This window comes from Malaclemys terrapin, chromosome 2 (genome assembly GCF_027887155.1).
Source record: "Malaclemys terrapin pileata isolate rMalTer1 chromosome 2, rMalTer1.hap1, whole genome shotgun sequence".
NCBI classification, from domain to species: Eukaryota; Metazoa; Chordata; order Testudines; family Emydidae; genus Malaclemys; species Malaclemys terrapin.
This window is the reverse complement of record NC_071506.1, coordinates 271,584,620-271,608,257: the sequence shown is the minus strand read 5'-3', so window position 1 is coordinate 271,608,257 and position 23,638 is coordinate 271,584,620. Positions and strand designations below refer to the sequence as shown.

Sequence of the window (23,638 nt, the reverse complement as noted above, 5' to 3'; positions counted from 1 at the left end):
TTTCTGTCTCTGCCTTAGTCTAGAAATTCAGATGCCTATCTCCCACTTTAGCTCCAGCGCGATCCACAAACTGGGGGAAGGTAGGCAGAAGAGTGTGAATCTCCCCTGTGAGACCCAATCTGGTAGATGGCCTCTAAGCACTCCTGCCAGATTGGGTCTCAATCAAAATCTGACTGGGAATGGTGACCACCTTACCACTTTCAAGCCAAGTGGTTAAAACTACTCACCTGGGATGTGGGAGATCTACACTCAATTCCCCTCTCTGTCTGAGGCAGAAAATATTTGAACAGTGGTCTCCCACCTTTCGGGAGGGTTCTCTAACCACTGAGCTATGGGATATTCTGATGTGGAGCTCCCTTAATCTCTCCACTTTGGATAAATACCTAGAATCCTGGGCAAAAAGAGAGAGAGAGTGACTCTACAGCTTGGTGGTTAGGGCACCTACCTCCCACCTGGGAAGTAGGAGACCTAGGATTCAGTCTCTCTGCTCCAGTGACTCTATTTATACACAGTGGAACAACTTCAACATGAGAGATTAAGGGAGTCCCATATCAGAATACAAGAACTGGATGTGGCGGAGAACCTGGCCTTCAGATCTGCCTCACCACTAGCTAGTTGTCAAGGTAGAGGGAAGAATGAATCCCCTCCCTCCGCAAATAGGCACCACCTCTGCCCAGCATTTGGTGAATTCAGGCAGGGCTGAGGACAAGCTGAACGGGAGTACTGCAACCATGAATATCAGGCACTTCCAGTGGCTTGGCAATACGGCCACATGGAAATAAGTGTTGTGAAAATCCAGGGCACCAAACTAATTATTTCAATCTAGCAAGGAAAGGATTGTCACTAGGATGACTATATGAAATCTCATATATTTGATGCATTTGTTGAGATTCTGAAGGTTGAGTATGGGTCTCAGAAAGTACCATGAGTAAAACCCCTTGCCCTGATGTTGAAGGGGGACTTCTTCTATGGCCCCTAAAGCAAGTAGAGTCTGAACTTTTTGTGGAAGCAGCAACTCATGAGAGGGCACCTGAAAAGGGATGGAACAGGTGGGCAAGTAGGGGAAAAGAAAAACTGGATAGAGTATCCCAGTTGCATAGTGCTTAAGACCTACTTGTCCATTGTTATGGCTTCCCAAGAATTGAGAAAGTGGGACAATCTGGTCCCAAATGGGAGAGAAATGACAGGAAGATTGCCAGTAACTTGACTGCTGTCCTCAAGGCGTAAGTCAAAAGGATTGCTTACCAAAGGATAACTAAGGACAAGTTGGCTGGTTGGAGTTGAAGCCAGACGGTCTCTTCCTCTGATTTATGTCTCCTCTTTGGAAAGACGTTGCCAGAAGTGTAAGTAGGTTGCCTATAGTACTGTTGTAATACTGCTTGCCTGTAATACCGTTGATGGTGCTATGATTCCTGGGCCCTGTCCTCCTATCTCTTGGTGGCTGGTGTATAGTCTCCTAACAAACAGAGTGTAGCACGGGAGTCCTTAAATGAGTGTAAAATCTCTTCATTTTTTTCAGAGAACAGAAACTGACCATCCAAAGGGTATAGTGTGTTGGATGTCAGAGGCTATACTGGAATTTTTGTGACCAAGAGGTTCTTCTAGTTGTTATTGCAGAGGCCGTACCCTAGAAGAAACATCTGCTGTGTCAAGTGCCAACTGGATCACTGATGTGGCTGCTAGAGACCTTCTGCCAGGAAAGCCTTAAACTCTTCCTTTGCATCTTCAGGGAGTTTTTCAGTGAATTTAGACGTGATCCAGTTTACAAAGTCATTCTTTTATAAAAGAACCTGTGATTAGCTATGCACATCTGGAGAGACAAGACAAAATAAATCTTTCTCCACAGCAAATCAAGCCTCTTGGCCTCCTTTTCTTTGGGTGTTAATTTGAACTTGCCCTGTTGCAACCTCTCACTGGTGACAGTGACCACAAGGGGGTTTGGACCAGGTGGGAATAAATACATTCAAAGCTTTGTATGAGGACGTAGTAATGTTTGTCTTACTTGTAGGAGCTAAGGAGATTGGTGTGCATCGCAAGGTCTTTGCTGGCTCCAAGAGAGCCTCATTTGCAGGGAGGGCAACCTTCCCAGGTGCTGACAACTGAAGAATGTCTAGAGCTTGTCTGTGTTCTCTTAGACAAACTTAGCTTAGGTGATCTTGATAGGACTTAAAATATTCGAGAATAGGGGAGGAGGAATCTGGATCCAATGAATCATCTGGTCAGGAGGATGACAAAGCAACAGGAGCCAATGGATCCTCCTGTGGTAGGACCTGGTCCTGTGATAATGGCTCAGTGAGAACAACATCTGCAGGTGCCCCCAATGTAGGAGGCTATAGAAGTCAACTAGCCGAACAGTCTGGTGATCTTCCTCTCAAGTGTGCCTATGATCAGGACCTTGGAGACAGGAGGCCAGTAGGTACTGGGCCATAACGACCTGTCTGTATTATAGGAATGGTCCTGCTCTTGGTACCAATGTTCTCCCTCTGGAAACAGCCTGGAAGACTTACTAGACCAATGCCTAGGAGGAGATGGTGAAGTAGAAAAGGATTTGAAAACAAATCGCAAAGAGCCATCTGAATAATCAGTAGGCAATAGAGGAGCTAAACCAGAAGGGACCACTAGATGCTCTGATCTGTCTGTAGCCCAATGAGAAGAGTACTGAAGTCCACATTGTAGTTAGTATTGCAAATGCCCCACAAGATATTGAGTGGACTATATCGACACTCAGTGCTGGGATGGACTTCAACACTGGTGCAAACAAATGAAGTACCATTCGTATCCTGTCAGAGAAATGCCCTGGTACCAAAGATGTGGGTGCCAAGAGAGTCCATTGTTGAAGCTGAGGCATAACTGAGTACTGACATGGAGAATGTCAGTGCCCAAGACAGTATTGAAGTCACATCTTTTGTAGGCTTCCTAGCTGGTATCAACACCAGCACAGATGGTAGCCTGTGCACCAAAGCAATAGATCCAAATGGGCCAGCAACAGCAGGGGCATCTCCACTATAAAGGACTGATGTACCACAAGAAAGCCTGGAACAGAGAGGCAAAGCAAATCAGGTGCTGCCTGATAAGCCTGTGAACTAGCTGGTACTGACAGCTTCGGTGCCACAGTTGTGCGCATTGGTTCCGGACTCAATGGCCATTCCACAGATGGAACTGGACTTGACATTAAGGTACTGATATGTTCTTGCTGTGGTACTGGGGAGATATAGGTTAAGGGTCCAGCTCTACCCTGAGTACCTGAGGAGTCCCGGTGATGTTTTGAGCCCTTCTTTGGAGGAAGAAGAGAGAGTCTCTCCTCAATCTGGAATGGTTCTGGTTGGTTTTATGGGGGTCCTCATTCATGGAGGCCCCAGGGAGGAAGATCAGCCTTTTTCTCCAAGAAGAGTCTTAGTCATGAGGCCTATCAGAAACTACCATAACCTCAGCAGCTGCCTGAGGGGCCAGACAATCTGACGAAGGCCCTGGGCCTGAAGTGGGCTTCATCACCTTCTGCAGGAGGTGCTATTTAAGATTCAGATATCTGGCTATCTGCATTCTTTTGTTGAAAGAATGGCAGATACTGCACCTCTCTTTACTGTGTCCCTTGCCTAGACACAAAAGGCAGTGCACTTGGGGGTCATTATTTGGGATAGCCGCCCCACATGACAGGCAGTGCTTAAAGCCTGGTGAGAACATACCACAGGGCTTCATATGAAATGAACTAGCTACTGGGTACTAACTGCTAATTACTAGCTACTCACAAAAAAGGCAGGGAGAAAACTCACTGATGCAGTAACCTCAAGGTAAACCTCACACTGAACTTTGACTCAGGCCATAGATGTTGAGAAGGAATTGAGGAGGATTGGGGCAGCGATGCCCTTATGTAGTCTTGGGAGAGACTATGAGGAGGTGCAGGGTGTATGTGTCACCCTGATGGGTTCTACTACAGAAAGCCCTCTGGCCTCAGTGCACTGGGCACATGTGCAGTTGAGTGGAATACACGTCTGTAACCACTCAAGGAACTTTCAAATCCCAAGCTAATGCTCTAACCATTAGACAACCCTACCTCACTCTGAATCTCTTGTTTTCATTAGCTCATTAACTGAAATGTTCTTTGTATCCCAATAGATTTCCACAAGGCTGCAACAGCCAATAGTATTCCCTCTTCAAAGTGTAACCTCCATATCTATAAAGGACTAAGTAGTGAGGAGAACTGTTAGGTGACCAGCTTGTGCTGCTCTCTCTTTGTACCATCACGGAGGCTAAGATCCTCTTGGTTGTTCTTGCTGACTATTTCTGAGGTTAAACACTGCAAGAGGAGAGACCATGTGTTTTCAATGGAGGGTCACACATCTGGAAATTGCTCCCTCCAGAGGTCCATTAGAACCCAAATTTGGTAAGCTTCAGTCATGGTGTAAAACTTAGGGGCTAGGACAAGTTCTTGATTGACCCCACCAGAATGCTTAACAGATGTGGGCCGGTGAGATGCCTGTTATGATATTTTTTCTTTTGTAGGACTATTTCTGTGTAAAGGGCTGTTTCCAGTGATATAAGGGGCCCCGGTGCTGAGGCAATGGACATCATTACAATTTCTAAATAAGTAACAATCCCCAGGCTTAGCCAGTAGAAGGGCATCAGGGTGGTACCTTTGCAGCCAGCTCCTCTTACTGCTCTGATGATTGCCCAATGATTGAGCCTGACTTCACCAATTGTTTCTGATTCATTGTGGTCAAACTATCATCTCCTTCTCTGATCCTTGTCTTCACCCTCTTCCTCCTATTCTCTTCCTTCACTCATCTCCAATTTCTTGTGCTTGCCTCAAATCCATCACCCGTTATTCCACTCTGCTTCTGCAGTCATCTTCTCTTCTCGTCCCCAATATCCCTCCTAGTCCTCTTTTAAATCTTTTAACAAATAAATGTATATAGGCCCGATCCAGCAAAGCAATTAAAGTAGGGTCTTAACTTTAAGCATATGAGCAATTCTTTTGAAGTCAACAGGACTATTCATATGCTTAAAGTTAAGCATGTGTTTAAGTGTTTTCCTGGATCAGGGCCATAATCATTTTCTAACACAATCAAATTACGGACCAACAAAAGAAGTACATAGCAACCCAGAGCAGCCACAAAATTATGTATTATTGTAACCTTCAACTTACCTTCCCTCAATGTCCCTCCTTTTGTGTCGTCATCAGTAGTAGTGTTATGGCTACACTTAGACCCTATCCTGCAAACACTACTGGAAGTAGTACTTACAACCATGAATAGTCCTGTTGATGCCTATGGTAATAAGTACCACGTGGTAATGTTTGCAGTAAGCAAGTAAGCTCCTCAGGTCAGGGATCCAGTTTATTATTTGTCTGCACAGCACCATGCACACACAACTTCAAATCATAATTTTTTACTCTTCCTGTTATGGAGCACAGGGAAATGACATATTTCTAGATTTCCCCCAAGTCCCCCCACTTTCAGCTAACTTCTAATCTGAATAGTAATAATAAATAAAACTTTAAAAATTAATAACTTATTTGATTGTAACCCTACATATACAAGCGATCAAGTTAAAAGCTCCTCTCTCCAGAGAATTCTGACCCTGTCCCCTTGTCATGACCTCCCTCTTCCCCAATACTCCCCACCTTATGATTTGATATTTTTACTGATTGTGCCATTGTTTTGTTTTTATACATTAGATTGTGAGATCTACAGGGCTAGAACCTTGTCTTATTTTTACAACGATAAAGAACGGTGCACATCTTTGGCACTATACAAATCATTGCCATCATAAAAACACATGACCTGACCCTTAGTTCCAGTTGAAAACACTGCTGTGAATATGCTCAAAGAATAAATATTTTGTGTTCACTGCACCAACACAATGAAAACATTTTTCCAAGCTGCTGCTGAGATGGTATCTAGTCCCATTATGAGTCAGCACCCCAATGCAGCTGACTTTCCAATTGCCAACTCTGGCTGCTTGCAATTATTTTATTTAAAGGTAGACACAGGCTCCATTTTTAAAGAGCTAAATGCTCCCTTCCTGCTTAGGCAGAAATCTGCAAGATCCGAATATCACAGGGAGTGGAGTGAAGCAAGGTGTGTTCAGGGGAAAGGTGGTTGTGGTGTATTTCCTCTTCTTTATGCAGCAAACTTTTCACAGTTGCTGCAATAGACCCTGTTTCCCTAGGCAAGGGATGGGACTAGGGAAGGAGGAGGGAGGAAGAGTCATAGGAATGGCCACTTGGTACAGCACATTTCCCTTCAAGGCCAGTCAGGACTTACATGTCTTAAAACATTGTAGGTCATTACAGGCAACATTGTGGAGAGGACCTGAGATGTTGGGTGTGGGGAATACAATATGCAGCAGTGTCACAAAGGCAGGAGACGGACTGGGAAACCTGTGGATGGTTAAGAATCCACAGTTTTTTCTCGTATGGATCCCAGCCTGCACCCCATTTATGGCTGCCAGCTCTGCTCCACATCTGGGCCAGTAGCTCAGAGAGGGTGACGCAGTGGAATGGCAAGTTCAGGTTCTGGGGGATCTGTCCTATGCTTTTCATGAAAGGGTTTGGTGCAGAATCCCTACGCTCTTGTAAATGAACAGCCTAGATGGTAAATAGTCTTCTGTATTCTTGCCTTAAACTGCAAAAATATAGCTTGCAAATCATCATGAACAGCTCTTCCTTAGATGCAGTTTTATGCTGAATTGGGCAGTACACATTCCATTACTGTTATAACATGGCCTCCTTTCATGAGAAGAGATGGTTACTTACTGTAGCTGGTTCTTCGAGCTGTGAGGCAGACATTTATTCCACTTAGGTGTGTGTGCCCAGTGCACGGGAACCAGAGAATTTTGCCTTGCAGTACTCGCAGGAGGCAGGGATTGTGCCTCATGGCTATATGAGTAGGGCCTTACCAAATTCACGGTCCATTTTGGTCAATTTCACGGTCATAGGATTTTTAAAATAGTAAATTTCATGATTTCACCTATTTAAATCTGAAATTTCACGATGTTGTAAGTGTAGGGGACCTGACCTAAAAAGGAGTTGTGGCGGGGTCTCAAGGTTATGGGGGTGGGGGGGCAGTTGCGGTACTGCTACCCTTACTTCTGTGCTGATGCTGGCGGCTGTGCTGCCTGCAGAGCTGGAGATCAGCGGCTGCTGGTCTGGAGCCCAGCTCTGAAGGCAGAGCTGCCGCCAGCAGCAGCACAGAAGTAAGGATGGCATGATATGTTATTGCCATCCTTACTTCTGTAGTTTTGCCTGCAGAGCTGGGCCCCTCAGTTAACAGCTGCCTCTCTCTCCAGCCGCCCAGCTCTGAAGGCAGCGCAGAAGTAAGGATGGCAATACTATGACCCCCCAATATAAACTTGTGACCCTTCCTCCCCCGCAACTCCCTTTTGGGTCAGGATCCCCAATTTGAGAAACACTGGTCTCCCCCGTGAAATCTGTATAGTATTGGGTAAAAGCACACAAGATCAGATTTCACGGGGGAGACCAGATTTCATGGTCTGTGACGCATTTTTCATGGCCAGGAATTTGGTAGGGCCCTATATATGAGGCAGCTCTGCCTTGACTCCAATTTAGTCCCTTCATACCGCACGCCCTGAGACTAGACTCCAATGCAGAGGGGACAAAGGGTAAGTTGTGGAATGCACATCTGCATCATATTTTGAAGAACCATGGTTATAGTAAGTAATCATTTCTTCTTTGAGTAGATGCAGCTGTGTATTCCATTTACATGACTCATGCCAAGCAGGACCCACAGGAGGCGGATCTCAGAGACTAACAAAGATTGCAGAACCACCTTCCCAAAGTTTGAAAGAGTTTTTGGATGATGTTGTATGGCATAATGGTTCATAAACATATGTATCGATGACCACATAGCAGTCCTGCAAATGTCCAGTATTGAGCCATCCCTTAGGAACATTATTGATGGAGCTTTAACTCTCTTGGAATTAACTCACACCCACTGAGGAGGCATAGTCAAAGGTATTTTATATGTAGTCTTGATAGAGGCTGTTTTCCATCTAGAGATTTGTTTGTGAAGAGACCACTTGCCCCTTCATACAATACGCATATGACACAAAGGCAAGGCAAAGCATGAAATGTTTCAGTCCTGTCCAGGTAGAAGGTTAGATATCAGACCTCTAACGGGTGGAGACGCTGCTCCTCTGAAAATGAATGTGGCTTCGTAAAGAACACAGGTAAATATACCAACGGGTTCAAATAAAACGGAGACTACTTTAGACAAATACTTTAGGTGCAGTCATTAAGTCACTTTGTTTTTGGAGAATTGCATATAGGGAGGATATGCCCTCAGAGCTTGCAACTCACAGCCCCTCCTTGCGTATGTTATCACCACAAGAAATGCACATTTCTGACACCAAAAGGGGAAGGGAGAAGATGCAGGAGGCTGGAACAGAGGTTCCATCAAAGCCACCAGGACCATGTTAAGGTCCTACAGAGAAACCAGCTCTCATACCAGGGTCCTCTATAGCCTGCTGGGAGCATGCCGCCAGAACACCCTTCTCGAGGTCACCGCTGAGGCCATCACTCAGGCCAAAGTATCCATGACATCTAGCATGGACTGTAACCAACCAGCAGTCAGTGATGAACACCCAAAATTCCTTCCTGGAGGCTTCAGGCAGCTGGTCTGTAAATTTACACATAGCCGTCCCAATTCACAAAGTCATATTTGGACAACAGTGCCTGAGAGCTTGCAATCAGCATTTGCAGGGAAGAGGAGGTATAGATCTTTCTACCCATTAAGCCCATCCTCTTAGAGCCCTTGTCTGTAGGGGTGGACTAAAATCTGTCCTGCCAAGCTCTGTCATTCACCAAAGTTTTGACCAGGGTGGAAGTAAAAGCCCTCAAATCCTTGCACCAGTATAAAGCATTGTTTCTAAATGCTTTGCAGTAGATGGCATTGAAGCCAGCATGCTCCAAAGAACTTCCAGGAGTGCATTGTTAATAGAGAAGGCCACTCTCCCAGGGCAGACAGCTACAGGATGTCCAATAACTGATGGGTATTCTCCTGCAGGAACTACGCCTGAATGCCCAAGTAAAAACAACCAAATACCGCAAAAGTTCCTGATAGGCCTTGAAATTCTCAGGCTTTGAAGGAGAGAAGAGCCAAATACTGCTGAATTTTCTGGGGACGAAGAGGAAGTGGTTAACTGTGACAGAGTCAGGTCCCACTCTTAGAGTGGCGGACCTGGATGGGATGCCTCCAAAAGCTACACAAGGTGAAGGCTCACTGATGCCTAAACCTGTGATGGGATGATGGCCCCAGCCACCAACCTGACCAGTGATCTCACCTCGGAATGTGATGAAGAGTATGACCTCTGTGACCGAGGAACACCCCAGGGATTCCATGGAGACCACTAGGCATAAGTGTAGGGCATTGGTAAGCCAGTAGGTGCCAGGCCACGGGCCCTCATCCTGACCATGAGATGAGTACCAATCCTGGTACCCATGATGCTCCAAGAATGGGCCCCATGACACACCATACCTCAAAGTAGCACTTTGTAACCCCCATATTCATCATTTATATGGTTGTGACATTTTGTACAAAAGCTTATCTTGTGGGGTATCATATGAAAAATCATGATTTTCTGAAACTCATTGTTCTGTCAAAATGTGTGTATCATCATTGTATGTGGAGTTATGAGATTTTGCTATATGGTTGTTATTGAAATATGTGGGAGACACCCACAGCGCTCTAGTGGCAACAAAAGAGGTGACCCACAGCCAGATGGGTGTTAAGCAACCATCACCAGCCATTGACCATCAGGGAAATTGTAAACAAGAGATTTACAATTCAATGAAAGAGAGTTGCTCGAGCTCCACACAATGGGGATTGCTTAACCCAGTGACTCAGCAGGGGACATAGAATATATGATCCCTGACTCCATGTTTGAGACAGTATCTTTCCATGCACATAGACTGGGGGTATAAATTGGAGACTGTGACATCAGCCCAGGGCCTCTCTCCTCCCCCAAATACTCTAAAGGCAAAAAGAATGGGAATTCAGCCTGTATACTAAGAACTGTGAACTGCTTACAATGTCTAGTAGGGTGAGAAAAACGGCTAGATTCAAATCTTGCTTAGCATAGAGTTTAGAATTTAGATTGCGATTTTACCTTTTCTTTCTTATGTAACCAACTTCGACCTCTATGCCTAACACTTATAATCACTTAAAATCTATCTTTCTGTAGTTAATAAACTTATTTTAATGTTTTATCCTTTCCAGTGAATTTGTCTAAAGTGCTTGGAGAATCTGCTTTGATTACAAAGGCTAGTGCATGTCCACTATCTTTTGATGAAGTGGTGAACTAATTAATGAGCTTGCATTGTTCAAGAGAAGGTCTTGAGCAGTGTAAGACAGTACATTTCTGGGGTGCAAGTCTAGGGCCTGGGGAATTTGCTGGTGTCTCCCTCTGTATACTTCATAAGTGGTTTAGAGAGTATTCATGCAACTTAGGTGGGTGTGTCCCTGTATGTTGTTGGCTGAGTGATCACAACACCTGGAGGGGTTTGCTGCTTCTCACTAGTACAGCATCGTAAGAGACAGTCCAGGGAGGGGAGTTAAAGGCACAGCGGTCCCACAATTCCAGGTTGCATGCCGGGAATCCGTCATAGCCTCCAATGTAGGCCAGGCACTGGAAGCAGGAGGATCCCAACCTCAATGCCAAAGAGTCCTGGGAGTCTAGGGATAAGGGTGAAGGTGTGAACAACTGATCTCACTCATCCAAACTGGATTTATGTCTGCAGAGGGAAGGGGGCAGTATCTTACGTACGCACTCTAATTGCCTGAGGGCACAGAGTGTGCCTTTATGGAATGTTATTTCCCTACAGGATCAGAAAATTGATTGCTGTGGCTGTGAATGCTATTAGAAACTAGTGTATAACTACATCAATAAAACTATATTTCATGATGGTATGATTGTACATATTGTTTTCAAAACCAGGTAAGTAGTTTTTTAAGAAAGAGGTATAGCTGGTTAAAGAACAGTGGAATGGTACAGCCTAATGTTAGCACATTTTTCCTAATATTCAGCCTATATTTTTCTTATTTTCATCCCATTGCTCCTAGTTATAGCCCCCTCGCCCTGTTAAATATTCCCCTCCACCACTGGGTTTGATTCTCCCCTCACACAAATCTGACCCCACTATGACTCCATTGAATTCAATGGAGTTATTAGTGATACACACTTACGCAAAGGAGAGAAGAATCAGGTCACTGGTATTTAAACGTTTCAGATACTTGTAGAGAAATGTTAATACCCCCACTTAGTTGTCAGATCGCAAACTATATATACTCTTTTTAAAAAGGTCTGTATTTATTGGGTTTAGTAACCAAATATCAGTCATGGACTACTGTCAAATAGATGAACGTATACACCAGCTTTTAACTAACTACAACTTTCACATGGACTGCAACTGTTTCACTGGCAGTTCTGTTTAAATAAGGATGGCCTGTTAGGGCCCACTGAGATCCATTAGGCTCTGTAATAATCTTGCACAGAGAAGTAAGCAGTGGTTACCACGTAATATGAGGCATTTAAAACTAGACTGGCTATAACTGTTTTAGGAAACGTATTGCAGGAAAGACTCCTTAGCAGGTAACAAACTAGATAATTATTAAAGCCTTTCATCTCTAATTTCTGTTATGAGTTTGCGGCAGTATAAATCAATGGTGAGTCACAGTAATGTCTTGGCAAACGAATATACTGCCTTAAATCACCTGAATGCTGAAATTCTGAATCTCTGTACAGGGAAAGAACAGACTCCCTTTCCCCCACCCATGAGGTTTTTGTAAGACAACTTCAGATTCAAACGTCAGTTCCAGTTCTCTTCAGAAGAGTTAAATCTCTGCAATAAAGCAGCCTGATTATGGGGCTTTGATGTGTGGCACAGCTTTTAGAGAGAGAGCCAAATTGAGGGACCTACTGTGCATAGCCTGGTTCCCAGGCTCCCTGCCCGCAGAAGAGTATGATGTAATCATTCCTTATGCAAAACAGGTGAACAGCTGTGTTTGTGAGTTTACTACAGTTTGGCTAAGGAGCAGCATTAAAAGCCCTGGAGAGAAGTGCCACTGTTAAAGAGCCAGGTAGTTTCTGAAGCCCCATACTCCCCTTCATGTCTAGGTGTGGAGGAGGATACAGTTCCATCTCTGTGGCACATTCCCCCTCTCCTTCCTCTCTTGGAGGGCTGTGAATTTTGGAATGGGTAAAGCAGATGTGGACTAGGCTCCTCCAGATTCTCCTTCACCCTACACCTTACTCCTGAGGGCATTCTCCTTCACCCTACACCTTACTCCATACTGCGCACAGTATTTTAAAATTCTGCAAATTTTATTTGTCAAATAAATGTGGAGGTTCCAGCATGGCATTGGGGAGAACAGGCCACTGACTGCACAGAGGCGGGAGATCACTGTGCAGATCCCCTTTCTCCCAGGGACACAGACCCAGCGGTGAGGCTGCATCCAACCCTGATACAGTGCAAGGACCGGGCCTGCCCCAGAAACACCCCAGAGCCCTGCCCCTCCATGCCAGTGCACCAGGGGTGGGCAGGCAGGTTCAGCAAGGCAGGATCCAAATGTGGAGGGGCTTAGTGTGAGGGGATCCAGGTGTGAGTTGAGAGGGTTCTGTGTCAGGCAATCTGGGTGTGGGCAGCTCAGTGGGGGATCCAGGTGCGGGGGGGATCTGGATGCACAGGGGCTTATTGGAGGGTTCTGGGTGCAACAGTAATGGGACTCTGCAGGGGAGTCCAGGTGAAGGTGGTTGGGGCTCAGCGGATCTGGGTCGGGATCCAGGTGCAGGGGGAGTGGGACTCAGTAGTGTGGGGATCCGGGTGCGGGTGGCTCGTTGGGGTGGTCAACATGAAGGGGGAGTGGGGCTCACTGAGGGGGGTTCTCGGTGTGTGTGTGGGTCAGACTCAGCAGGAGGGTCTGGATATGAAGATATGGATGCACAGGAGTTGGACGGATGGGGGGCAGCTCCCTGTACAGTGATCCCTCCCCCTGCAGCTGGGGAGCGATGGGTGCAGGAAATGCTGAGGGGTGGGGAGTTTGCAGAGCTTCCTACAGCCGGGGGAGAAATCTGGGGGTGGGTCTGACCTGGACGCAGTGCAGGGGAAGAGGAAGTCCCATCCTCCCCAGCCCAGCCGGGACTAGCAGCTAAGCCCGGTGCAGGGTAGGAGCCACCAGACATGTCTTCCCCAGTCCTGCCCTCACCCCACAGTGATTTGCCTCTCTGCTGGCTGCCCTGGGCACCCGAAACATACTGCTGGGGAGGGTCGCATGACCGCTTTTGTGGCTTCTCTTTGCTTCCCTGTCAGAAAGTCATTTTTCTGCAGGGAAACAAAGAAATCTGTGGGGGACATAAATTCTGCACATGCACAGTGGCACAGAATTCCCCCAGGAGTAACACCTGCAGAGTAAAACAGCCAACGCTGAGAGCCCTGTGCGGGACTATTTTTAATCCCGTTCCCATCTCACTCCTGCTATTATGGCAGCAGGTTCTGTGGGACCCCAGTCCCATTGCAGAGCTCTAGGCTAAGGCTTCCCTTTCTTGCTGAGGAGTCCCCTTTAGATGGGTGCAGGGGAATAACCACAGTGTAAGAGGAGGGGTGCCTGATGCATGACCAAAAGACATGTTTACAGAGACTGGTGGGAGGCTATAGAACCAGAGGGCATAGAGGAGGCAAGGGGCATTTGTGCAGATGCTCTTGCCTCCTGGAGACCTTGCCGTTAAAGGTGCATCACCCTTGGCTTCTTTCGGGAGGGGCAGGAGGCACAAACCCTGCTCTCCCCAATAGGAGAATTCAAAGGAAGCTCCACATGTTGAAAAGCAGGGAGTTCTCTTTCCTCCGCATGATTTATTCTCCTGGAGGGGAGGACAAGGCCCTGAAATGGCCTGGGGAGTGATGTCCTCTGCAAACATGTACATTTTTGTGATAAATGGAACCCCGGCCCTTTCATCACATCGGCCCATAACACTGCAGAGGAAGGAGTGAGAAGGGAATAAAAAGGAGAACAGCAATATGAAGCTCAGCATATTACTTTCCATTTCAAAACGGGCAAAGCAGAAACAGGGAAATATGTTCACTATTAAATTTACAAGCTCTTTGCATTCCAATCATAGTTAGTAATTTCACATTAAAAAGAATAAATTATCATTCACCACTTATTGCCTGAAGGTCACATAGTCCAAACAACACGAGGTCAAAGTACAAGCTGTCTCATGAACTGTACATTGAAAAATCAAGTTGCACTTGGCCTATTAAGTGTAGCGCATGCTAATCTCTGTTTACAGCTTTGATCTCTTATCAGCTAAATTCCTCATTACAACACTCTGGCCCCACAGACACAAACACACATACATTATTGAAAGAATATGGTATGCATATTCATGAATATCTAAAATTTTAGAAGTAGTGCCCACAAGTACCACTGCAGAGATGTGTCACATAGTAATTAACCTGAACATCCATTCGGTGTGGATTGGTGTGTAGTATTCTGATTATCTGCTTTGAAGAGGTATGCTTTTTTTTTTTTTTTTTTACACTTGCTGTCAAGGGCTGCCTCCTACATTTTCGTCCTCTCTCCAAAATCTAAGGCTCAAGATAATATTCTATCCTTCAAAGCTCTTCACAACAGGAAATTTTGAGATTATATCAGGAGGGAAATAAATAATAGTATTTCTTTTTTCCCTCCCCCTTTCTCTTTTTCTCTAGCAGATTTTTACCCCTTCAATGCCATACTCCCAGGCATACCAAAGGCCAGTTCTGTATAGGGACAGAAACAACATTAGACATTGAAATCTAATGAGGTTCTAAAAGGCAAGTTAAAATTAGTTCTAGCTACTGGTTCTACACCTCCCCCTAGTCCCCCTGCTGTTGTGTGTTTGTACAGAGCCTCATACAGTAGATCCTGGTTTGTGACTGGGGCTCCTACGTGCTACCACAATACAAATAATAATAATAATGATGATAATTAATAAATAAAATGGAACTACTCATGCTTAAAATTAAGCATGTGCATAAATATTTGAATGTCTGGGGCCTAAATAACTGACTACATAGAGGAAAACAGAGACTCGCAAAGTAAATAAATAGAGACTTTTTTCTAAATTCTTTCGGTTACAGTAATTTTCGATGTTACTTATAAGACTAGTACATAAAAAGTTTCTGGAAGAAACATGATTTCATCTTTTAAGTGATGTCTGAGACAGGTTGCCATGTCTGCATACAAGCCTCCCTCTGATTGACAAAACTGTTTACCTAGGGGCATTCCACAGCTGTTAGCATGAATCATTTATCATATAATCTATAGAGGGGATTTAAAATGATCATTCACCAGAGAAAAAACTGCCTTAATAAGCAGCAAAGCTTTTAGGGACTTGTTTATGGTATGTGCTTTACGAACACAAATGTTTTATTACCCCACAACAGAAGAGAAAGTCAGGATAAATGAAGACAACAAAGTATGCATGCAATGCTCATAAAATAATGTTGTTCCTCTACAGTGGTCAGATTTGTGAGCAATGCTGTATACCTGCACTATTGAGAAAAGTGTGAGCTATTCCGTCATTAAAAGACACAAGAATCCTGAACCTATCAGTCTCATAATTATCTCCAAGCTGTTGAAGGTGAGTCACATTCTCCTAACACTTTGCCCACTCAGTAGATCTTATCCAGGATTTAATAGGTTTTAAAGGCATCTGTTGAAAATTAAACATAAAGGGTCTGATTCCCCACTGCTTTGCACCTTTTGCCATCATTTATATTGGGGCAAAGTGAAGATAACTAAATCAGAATGGCAGCATCTTACACCTACTCCGCACAGGTATAAATGATGACATAAGGTGGAAAGCAAGGGGGGAATCAGGCCCTAAATATTTACATTCCTCCCAACCTTTCATTTGTATAGATGCATCCAAAACTAAAATACACCAACTGATGACAACACTTTACAATGTCATTGTGACACTCTGCACTCCAAAGCAACACCCTGGCACCCCCATATTTACTATGGTGATATGATTATGGGATGTTTTGTACAAAGTATGCCTTGTAAGGTATCATTCTAAAAGTCTTGCTCTGTTGAACATTAATATCCTGTTGGATTGTATGTGCTATCATTGTATGGGAAGTTTTGAAGTTTTGCTAGGTGTGTGTTACTGAAATATGCTGCGAAGTCGGAAACACCCACAACCAGCCTTTCAGGGACAACAATGAAGTAGCCAGACGCATTGATAGCTACTGTAATATGCAGTCTGTTGATGGGTTGCCAGGGAGTCTCTGCTCCTGGAAGCTGCCCTAGGATGACCAGACATCAAATGTGAAAAATTGGGACGGGGGAGGCGGGGGGTAATAGAAGCCTATATAAGAAAAAGACCCAAAAATCAGGACTGTCCCTATAAAATCGGGACATCTGGTCACCCTAAGCTGCCCATGGCTTCTGGCCGTTGTGCTCTTCCTTTCTCATTTTTCTGGACTGGGGGAAGAAAACCTGCTGGGGACTGGTGCAGCTGATACTATGGTAGAGTTTCTGCTTGAAGTGGTGGTTGGTTCTTCCCCAAATGATTGACCAGCAGGAAAATTATGTAAACTCTCCTTTTCTGCTAGCTCCATTTCAGAGGTTGGCTTGGGAGAAAAAACACGCAGGCTGAACAACTTTACCCTACCCTGACCTGGCACTTCAGATCAAAATGTAGATGCTAGGACCTACAACCACTGCACAGTTTACTTCAGATTACAGATGACATATTGTCTACAGAACATGAAGTCTTGGGACATCGCTGATGTAAAGGGGTACAACTACCCACAACCTGCACCATATTATGCATGCACAGTTCCCAGCTTCTTAGCCATTAAAAATACTAACACACACAGGTCTCTCCCTATTGAAAACTCTAAACAAAATACTCCACTTACTGTTTTTGAGGTAGCACATGGAGTTGACATCACCGTGGGAGGCTTGGCTGCATTTTGGGGTGGAGGCAGAGTAAACCTCTGCCCTGTGTCCGGAGGAGAAGAGTGAATCCGGGTTTCTAGTCTCTCAGGTTCATGTTTATAGGATTCAAGAGGAAATGGAGGCTGCTTGGTCACTTGTGTTGGGGTAGATGGAGAAGAGGAGAGGCCGGAGGCTGTAAACAAAGAAATCGTTATTAAAGTGCAGATCAAAACAAGAGCGGAGAAGAATCTAAGCTGAAAACTGAGCCTGCACTTGCTCAGCCAATTTTTCTATCCTTCCCTCAAAAAAACAAATACACATCTCATCCTCCTGTTTCTAAAGGGGATTTCCTCCTCCCTCTGCTTAAAACTTAAATAATTCAAATGTATCCTGTGTATAATCCATTATACAAGGAGGTAGCATTGTGCAGTGGTTAGAGGAGAGAACTGGGAATCTAGTCCCAGCTTTGCCTTCCTGTGTCTCTATTTTCCTGTCTGCAGAATGGGGATAACAGGAGCTATCTATCTTGAAAAGCATGGACATTCGCAAATGACAGAAGCCATGTAAGTGTACAGCACTATTATTACTTTTAATATCCACACTAATCTCAGAATGACCATATCTATATGCAAGGAGCTCAACAGCTTTAAAATGTTTTTATTTTTTTCCTTCATTTTATCATCAAAGAAAAATCCAAGCCAGCAGTGAAGAATAAAATTAGGAGCAAAGGTACGGGGAAGGAAACGTTATTCACCTTGTGCAGTAACTGCAGTTCTTCAAGATGTGTCCCCCTGCGGGTGCTCCACTTTAGATGTGCAGGCACCCAACCTTTGACTGGAGATTATTGGTAGCAGTGCCCGTTCTGCCAGCTCACATGACATCTTCATGCCCTGTACCAAAACTATATCGGGCCCTTCATTCCTCCTCTGCTGCAGAGCCCACAGAGGCAGTTTTGAAGCAGAGGGGAAGAGGTCAGGTAGTGGAGCAATTGCAGGGACATACATCTCGAAGAACTGCAGTACCTTCACAAGGTGAGTAACCTCTCCTTCCCCTTCGAGCAGTGCCCTGTGGGTGCCTGTGATAGTCCTTGCTCAGGGGTCGGTTGGTAGGGTAACGCCACATACTGCTCATAGCTTAGGCATGTGACTTACAGGAGGGTTGTTGATAGGGGAGCCAGGACCCTCCCACTCCACTGGGCTCTGACCCAGGCCTTTTGAGGGCGATCAGTGATCTAACAGCCAGGGGATTGCTTAAGGCTGCCTTCCCTAGGCCACGTCCTATCTCCCACCTTGCGATTGTCCCAAAGTCGCCCTCTGGGTTAAGATGGTGTGAAGGGTGCCCACTCATCCCAAGACACCTTCTGGTGGCAGTGTATAGCGTGGTAGCTCTCTTCCTCTCTTGGGTGGCAACTGCCTCCTCTTGTGGTCTGGACCACCCTCCTGGGCAGCTCAGCCGTAGGGCCTTCCCCTGCAGGGGTAGTCCAGACCAAACAAAAGGAATTACCAAAGTCCAGAGTTTGTATGAGAGGGAGAGGGGAATGCTTCCCTCTCAGGCTGTTTCTGTAGCAGGCCCTCCCTTGCCTCAGGGAGGGAGCTTTGGGCAGTTGTTTTGGGGAAAGATTCGGCCTTTGTCTCAGCCCTTCTCCACTGAACGTTGCAGGTCTGCTCTCTTTCCTGGTCTGCCACCAAGTGAGCTACTTCCCTGCCTTTTAACTCCTCTTCCAGTTGGTGCATTTGCTACAGGTGTGGTGGGGGTGGGGTTGGCTGGGCCTGGAGTAATTCCTTAACCACTTGTTGTCCAGGGTGGGGTTTGCACACCCCATCACAGTGTTCCATTTTAGGTGACTCCTTAGCAGTAACCATTTAAGGAGGTGGGAGTTTCAGAACACCACTGAAGAAAGAACTGCATTGCCTACTGCCACATCTGATCTTGCAGCATGATTAAGACATAGTGGTCGGAAAACATGTGCAACGAGGACCATGTTGCAACCCTGCAGATTTCAGCAACTGTAATGTCTTTAAGTATGCTACAGATGTAGACTGCACACTCTGCTAGATGACAATCACTCTTAGGGAGGTATAACCCCAGTGAACCCATAGCAGGCAATAATACATCGAGATCCATTTAGAAAGTGGTTGTGGCTCGCCCAGGTCAGCTGACTTAGGCTGCGGGGCTGAAAAATCTCAGTGTTCTGATTCTGTCTTGTGCCTGAGCTCTGGAACCATGTGAGGGTGGAGGGTCCCAGAGCTCAGGCTACAGCCCAAGTCTAAACGTCTACACAGAGATTTTTCAGCCCCAGAGCTCAACCCCCACTAACCCAAGTTAGCTGACCCAGGCCAGCCCAACCCCCACTAACCCAAGTCAGCTGACCCAGGCCAGCCACAGGTTTTTTATCCCTATGTAGACATGCCCTGAATGGAGACAGATGCTCCCTTAGACCTCTATGCAATAGAAACAAAGATTCTAGTGGTTTTCCAGAATGGCTTAGTCCTGTCTAAGTAAAAGGCTAATGCTCACAATATCTAGTGTATGAAAAGCAGACTCTTGTGTTTTAGGCTGATGCAGCTTAGGAAAAAAAAAAAACAGAAAGTGAATAGTTTGGTTGATATGAAATTCAGAGGACACCTTAGATAAGATCTTTGGATGAGGTTGTAAAGCTACCTTCTCCTTGGAAAACAAAGTAAAAGAAGGGTGGGCCATTAGAGCCTCCCATCTCCCCAACTCTTTGAATAGAAGTGATGATCACCAAGAACACTAACTTCGTAGACAGATGTAGCAGCAAGCATGTAGCTAATGGCTCAAAGGGTTGTTTCAAGGGCCTAGTTAAGAACTAGGTTGAAATCCCAAAATGATGTTGGGGCTCTAATCTGCAGAAAATGTCCTTTTAAGAATCTTGCAGTGGTCGGGTGAGCGAATACTGAGCTGCCATATGGAAAGCTATTATTACCACTAAATGAACCTTGATGGAACTCACAGAAAGGCCTGAATTTTTCAATTCCAACAGGTCAAAGACTGAGGAAAGGAAAGATGGCACCAGTTACACCAAAGGTTATATTGTCTCCATTTCTGAAGGTAAATTTGTCTAGTAGATTCCTTTCTGCTATTTACCAATGTCTTTTGAACTTCAGATAAACATGTGGTCTCTAGTCCCAAGAACCATTGAGGAATCAAGCTTGTAGTTGCAGGATGTTCAGATTAGGATGGAGCACTTGACCCGCATTCTGAGACAACAGTCAAGGTTTGTTCAGGAGCTGCCACAGAGGGCAAGAGGTGAGTTTGATGAGGTAAGGAAACCAAATTTGCCTTGGCCAAGTTGGTGCAATCAAAATTATTTTGGCTTTATCCTGTCTGACCTTGATAAGGACCTTTAAGAGCAATGGAGTTGGAAGATATGCAGAAAGAAGACCTTTTGTCAATATAATGAGGAAAGCATCTCCTAGAGATTGGGAATAAAGCCCCCCGCTGGAACACAATTTCCTGCACTTTGTGTTGGCTGCTGCAGTAAAAAACTTGACCTCTGGAAATCCCCAAGCTAGGAATATTTTGTTGAGGACTCAAGAGTCCAACTCTCTTTCGTACTTTAGGGAGAAATCTCTGCTCAGGTCCACCATGGTGTTTTGTATACCCAGAAGGCAGGAAGATTAAATGACTAACTGATTGGCTATGCACCATTTCCAAAGCTTTATCGCTTTGGGGCAGAGCAAGGGGGAACACGCTACACCATGACAATTGATATAATACATGCATGCAAGGCTGTCATGATCTTGATAGACTTGTTTTTGAGTAGGGAAAGAAAGTGAAGGCAAGCATTTCTGACCATCTTTAATTCCAACAGATTGATGTGCAAGCACTGTTCCTGTTGTGACCATTTGCCTTGGACTGTGTGAGGACCCAAATGTGCTTCCCATCCCAAAAGGGAAACATTCAACATTACTATCACTGTAGGGGATTCTGGCTGAACAGGATTCCTGCACAAACTTTGGATGGATTCAGCCACCAGATGAGTGACTTCAGGACCTGATTGGGTACAGATACTCACTTGTTAATACAGTTTGTTGGGTATACAAACAGTCCTGAGCCACCCCTGAAGATACAAACGGGTGCTTTGTGTTACAAAAACGCAAGCTGCCATACATAACACAGTTGCAGACATGTCCTTGCTGGAACTTGAGGGATGAGCTGCACTCTTTGTATATGGTTCTTCAGAGCAAGGAACCTGTCACGAGGGAGATAAACTCTTCACATTATCGAATCCAGAAGTGCTCCTATAAAGAGAATTCATTGTGCAGAGGTCAAGATAGATTTCTTGAGATTTATTTGCAGGCCTAGCCTTCAGAATAGTGAAGTTGTTGTTTGGACGGCAAACCTAACTCCTGATATGACCACCCTTGAGGAGCCAGTTGTCAAGGCAGGGAAAGACAGTTATCCCTATATGACTGAGATAGGCAGCTACGACAACCATGATTTTTAAGAACACCCTTGGGGCGGATAACAGGCCAAAAAGTGTAAAACCTGGTAATGATTGTGATTGAAAGTGAAACAAAGAAATCTTTCGTGAGAAGGATGAATCATTACGTGGAAGTAGGCATCTTTGAGGTTGTGGCTCGCAAACCAGTCCCCTAATTCCAAGGAGGGAATTATAGCTGCTAGGGATACCATCCTGAATTTCAGATGTCTGACATGTTTGTTCCATTGTCTGAGATGTAGTATCTGCCTCCAACCTATTCTTCTTTGGTATCAGAAAATATCTTGAATAGAACCCTTTTCCCCTGTGTCGAAGTGGGACTGACTCTATGGTTCCTAGACTTAGGAGGGATGAGATCTCCTGTGTCAGCAATTGCTTGTGAGAGGAGCCCCTGAAGAGGGAAGGGGAAAGGGGTTGGAAGGGTGGGGTGGAGGTAAATTTGATAGTACAGCCAAAGTAATGGCCTCCAATACCCATTTGTCCAATGTTATAGTCTCCCGTACTTGATGAAAGAGAGAGGTGGTGTTCAAATTGAGGAAGAAGGGTTGTGTCCAGCAGTTGATAAAACCTGGTCATTGGATGGTCTGGACTCTTTACCAAACAATCAAAAATGGTGTTTGGATGATGCTGAAGGCTGGGGTGAAGCAGTCGAGGTAGTTGCAGACTTTCTTTGAACACCTGAACCTCTTGGTCAGTGGTTTTGGTGGCCTACGGAAGGCAGAAAATTGAGCAGGGTGGGATCTTTGTGTTGACTGAGACCTGCTAAACTTCCTTATTTTTTGCAGGAGTGTATATCCCTAAAAACTTAAGTTTTGTCCTAGAGTGTTTTAGGGTATGAAGCGAGTTATCTGTGGAATCCGCGAAAAGCCTCTGGCCTTTGAAAGGTAAATCTTCCACAATCGATTGTACCTCCCGCAGAAACCTGGGACAACTGAAGCCAGGAAGTTTGCCTCATTGATACTGTGGTGGAAACAGACCTCGCTGTCTTGTTCGTCACATTGAGTGAAGCTTGCAGTGAAGTTTTTGCTAAAAGCTGACCCTCTTTTATCATGGAGCTGAACTGTTCATGATGTTCCTGTGGTAAATGGTCAGTAAAAGCATTAAATTTCTCTTAATTCAGGTAGTCGTATTCTTACATCAGCACCTGGTGGTGAGTTATCCTGAACTGAAGTGTTGTTGATGAATAGCTCTTATGACCTTTCTAGTCCTTATTATAAAGGGGTGGCTTTTTGGATATGCTGCCTACCCCTTTCATTGGCTACATCCATGAACAGAGAGTTTGGTGTAGGATGAGAAAATAAAAATTCAGAATCCCTGGGTGGGATGTAGTATTTTTTAATCATCCCTCTTCCGTGTGGCTTAGTGGGGGTGGGGGTGTTGCTGGGGTTTGCCAGATGGACTTGGCTGGCTCCGAGAGGGCTTCATTAATTGTCAGTGCCAATGGGGGCTGTGGGAAGTGGCACAGGCCAAGGGATATGCTGGCCGCTGCTTCCCAAAGCCCCCATTGGCCTGGAATGTGCTGAGGTAGAGGTGTGCAATATGCCCAAGCAATGAATGCAGTGGGAGTGCCTATCACTAACAAGGATTGCTTCTTAATAAGAAAAGCACCTTTTAAATCCCAGTTATCCTGGTATCCCCAACAAAAGAAAAAGTTGTTCAAGCCCCTCAGCCCCTCAATGGCAGGAAAAGAAAAAAACATCTTTCTTTTTTTTTTTTTAAAAGAAGAGGGTAACAAATGTTCCAGCTGTAAGGTATTAAATCTACTACTACTTAAAACTAACTATAAAGCTAAAACACTAATAAAAGTGGGAAACAGGTACAGCACAGTCACATGCTAGATACCGTCTCTGGCCAAAGGCAGTTGCAGTTTACCCTCAGAGCCCTATATAGCAGGGGTGGCCAAACTTACTGGCTCACCGAGCCTCATATGAACCTCATCCGAAGTTTGCGAGCCGGGGCACACCTGCTGGAAGCACCAAGCCTCGGCAGGTGCACCCCATAGGGCTGAAGCCCCGGCACCCCCCTCTCCCTGGACAGAAGCCCCTACCCCACCACCCCTTGCAAGGCAGAGGTCCCGAGCTCTCCCCCCCAGTCTTGGAGATGGAGACTGGGGGAAGCTGGGGGCTTACGAGCCGCACTTTAACGGTAAGAGCCGCATGTGGCTCACGAGCCACAGTTTGCCCCATACCCCTCCACCCCCCACCCCCCCTGCAGTATAGCCTCAGTTCAG

At 45.3% G+C, this 23,638-nt stretch overlaps 1 protein-coding gene and 1 long non-coding RNA gene across 10 annotated transcripts in view; one reads left to right on the top strand and one right to left on the bottom strand.

The window, feature by feature from the left end:
- The window catches only part of LOC128833183 (uncharacterized), a 41,816-nt gene extending 19,089 nt beyond the window's left edge, over positions 1-22,727 (top strand). Inside the window, exons 4-7 of one of the 3 annotated variants that reach the window (XR_008444125.1) lie at positions 15,514-15,636; positions 17,444-17,506; positions 20,072-20,213; positions 20,779-22,727. This is a non-coding gene — a long non-coding RNA (uncharacterized LOC128833183). Of the gene's footprint in view, positions 1-1,519; positions 1,845-15,513; positions 15,637-17,443; positions 17,507-20,071; positions 20,228-20,778 lie in introns of those variants that run through there. The other 2 variants (XR_008444124.1, XR_008444126.1) reach the window with 2 other exon arrangements.
- PRKAG2 (protein kinase AMP-activated non-catalytic subunit gamma 2) overlaps positions 1-23,638 on the bottom strand; it is a 398,056-nt gene that overhangs the window by 125,707 nt on the left and 248,711 nt on the right. For all 7 annotated transcript variants that reach the window (XM_054021185.1, XM_054021186.1, XM_054021187.1 and 4 more), the window contains one exon: positions 16,925-17,136. In XM_054021185.1, the coding sequence (XP_053877160.1) occupies positions 16,925-17,136 (212 nt within the window). The remainder of the gene's footprint in view (positions 1-16,924; positions 17,137-23,638) is intronic.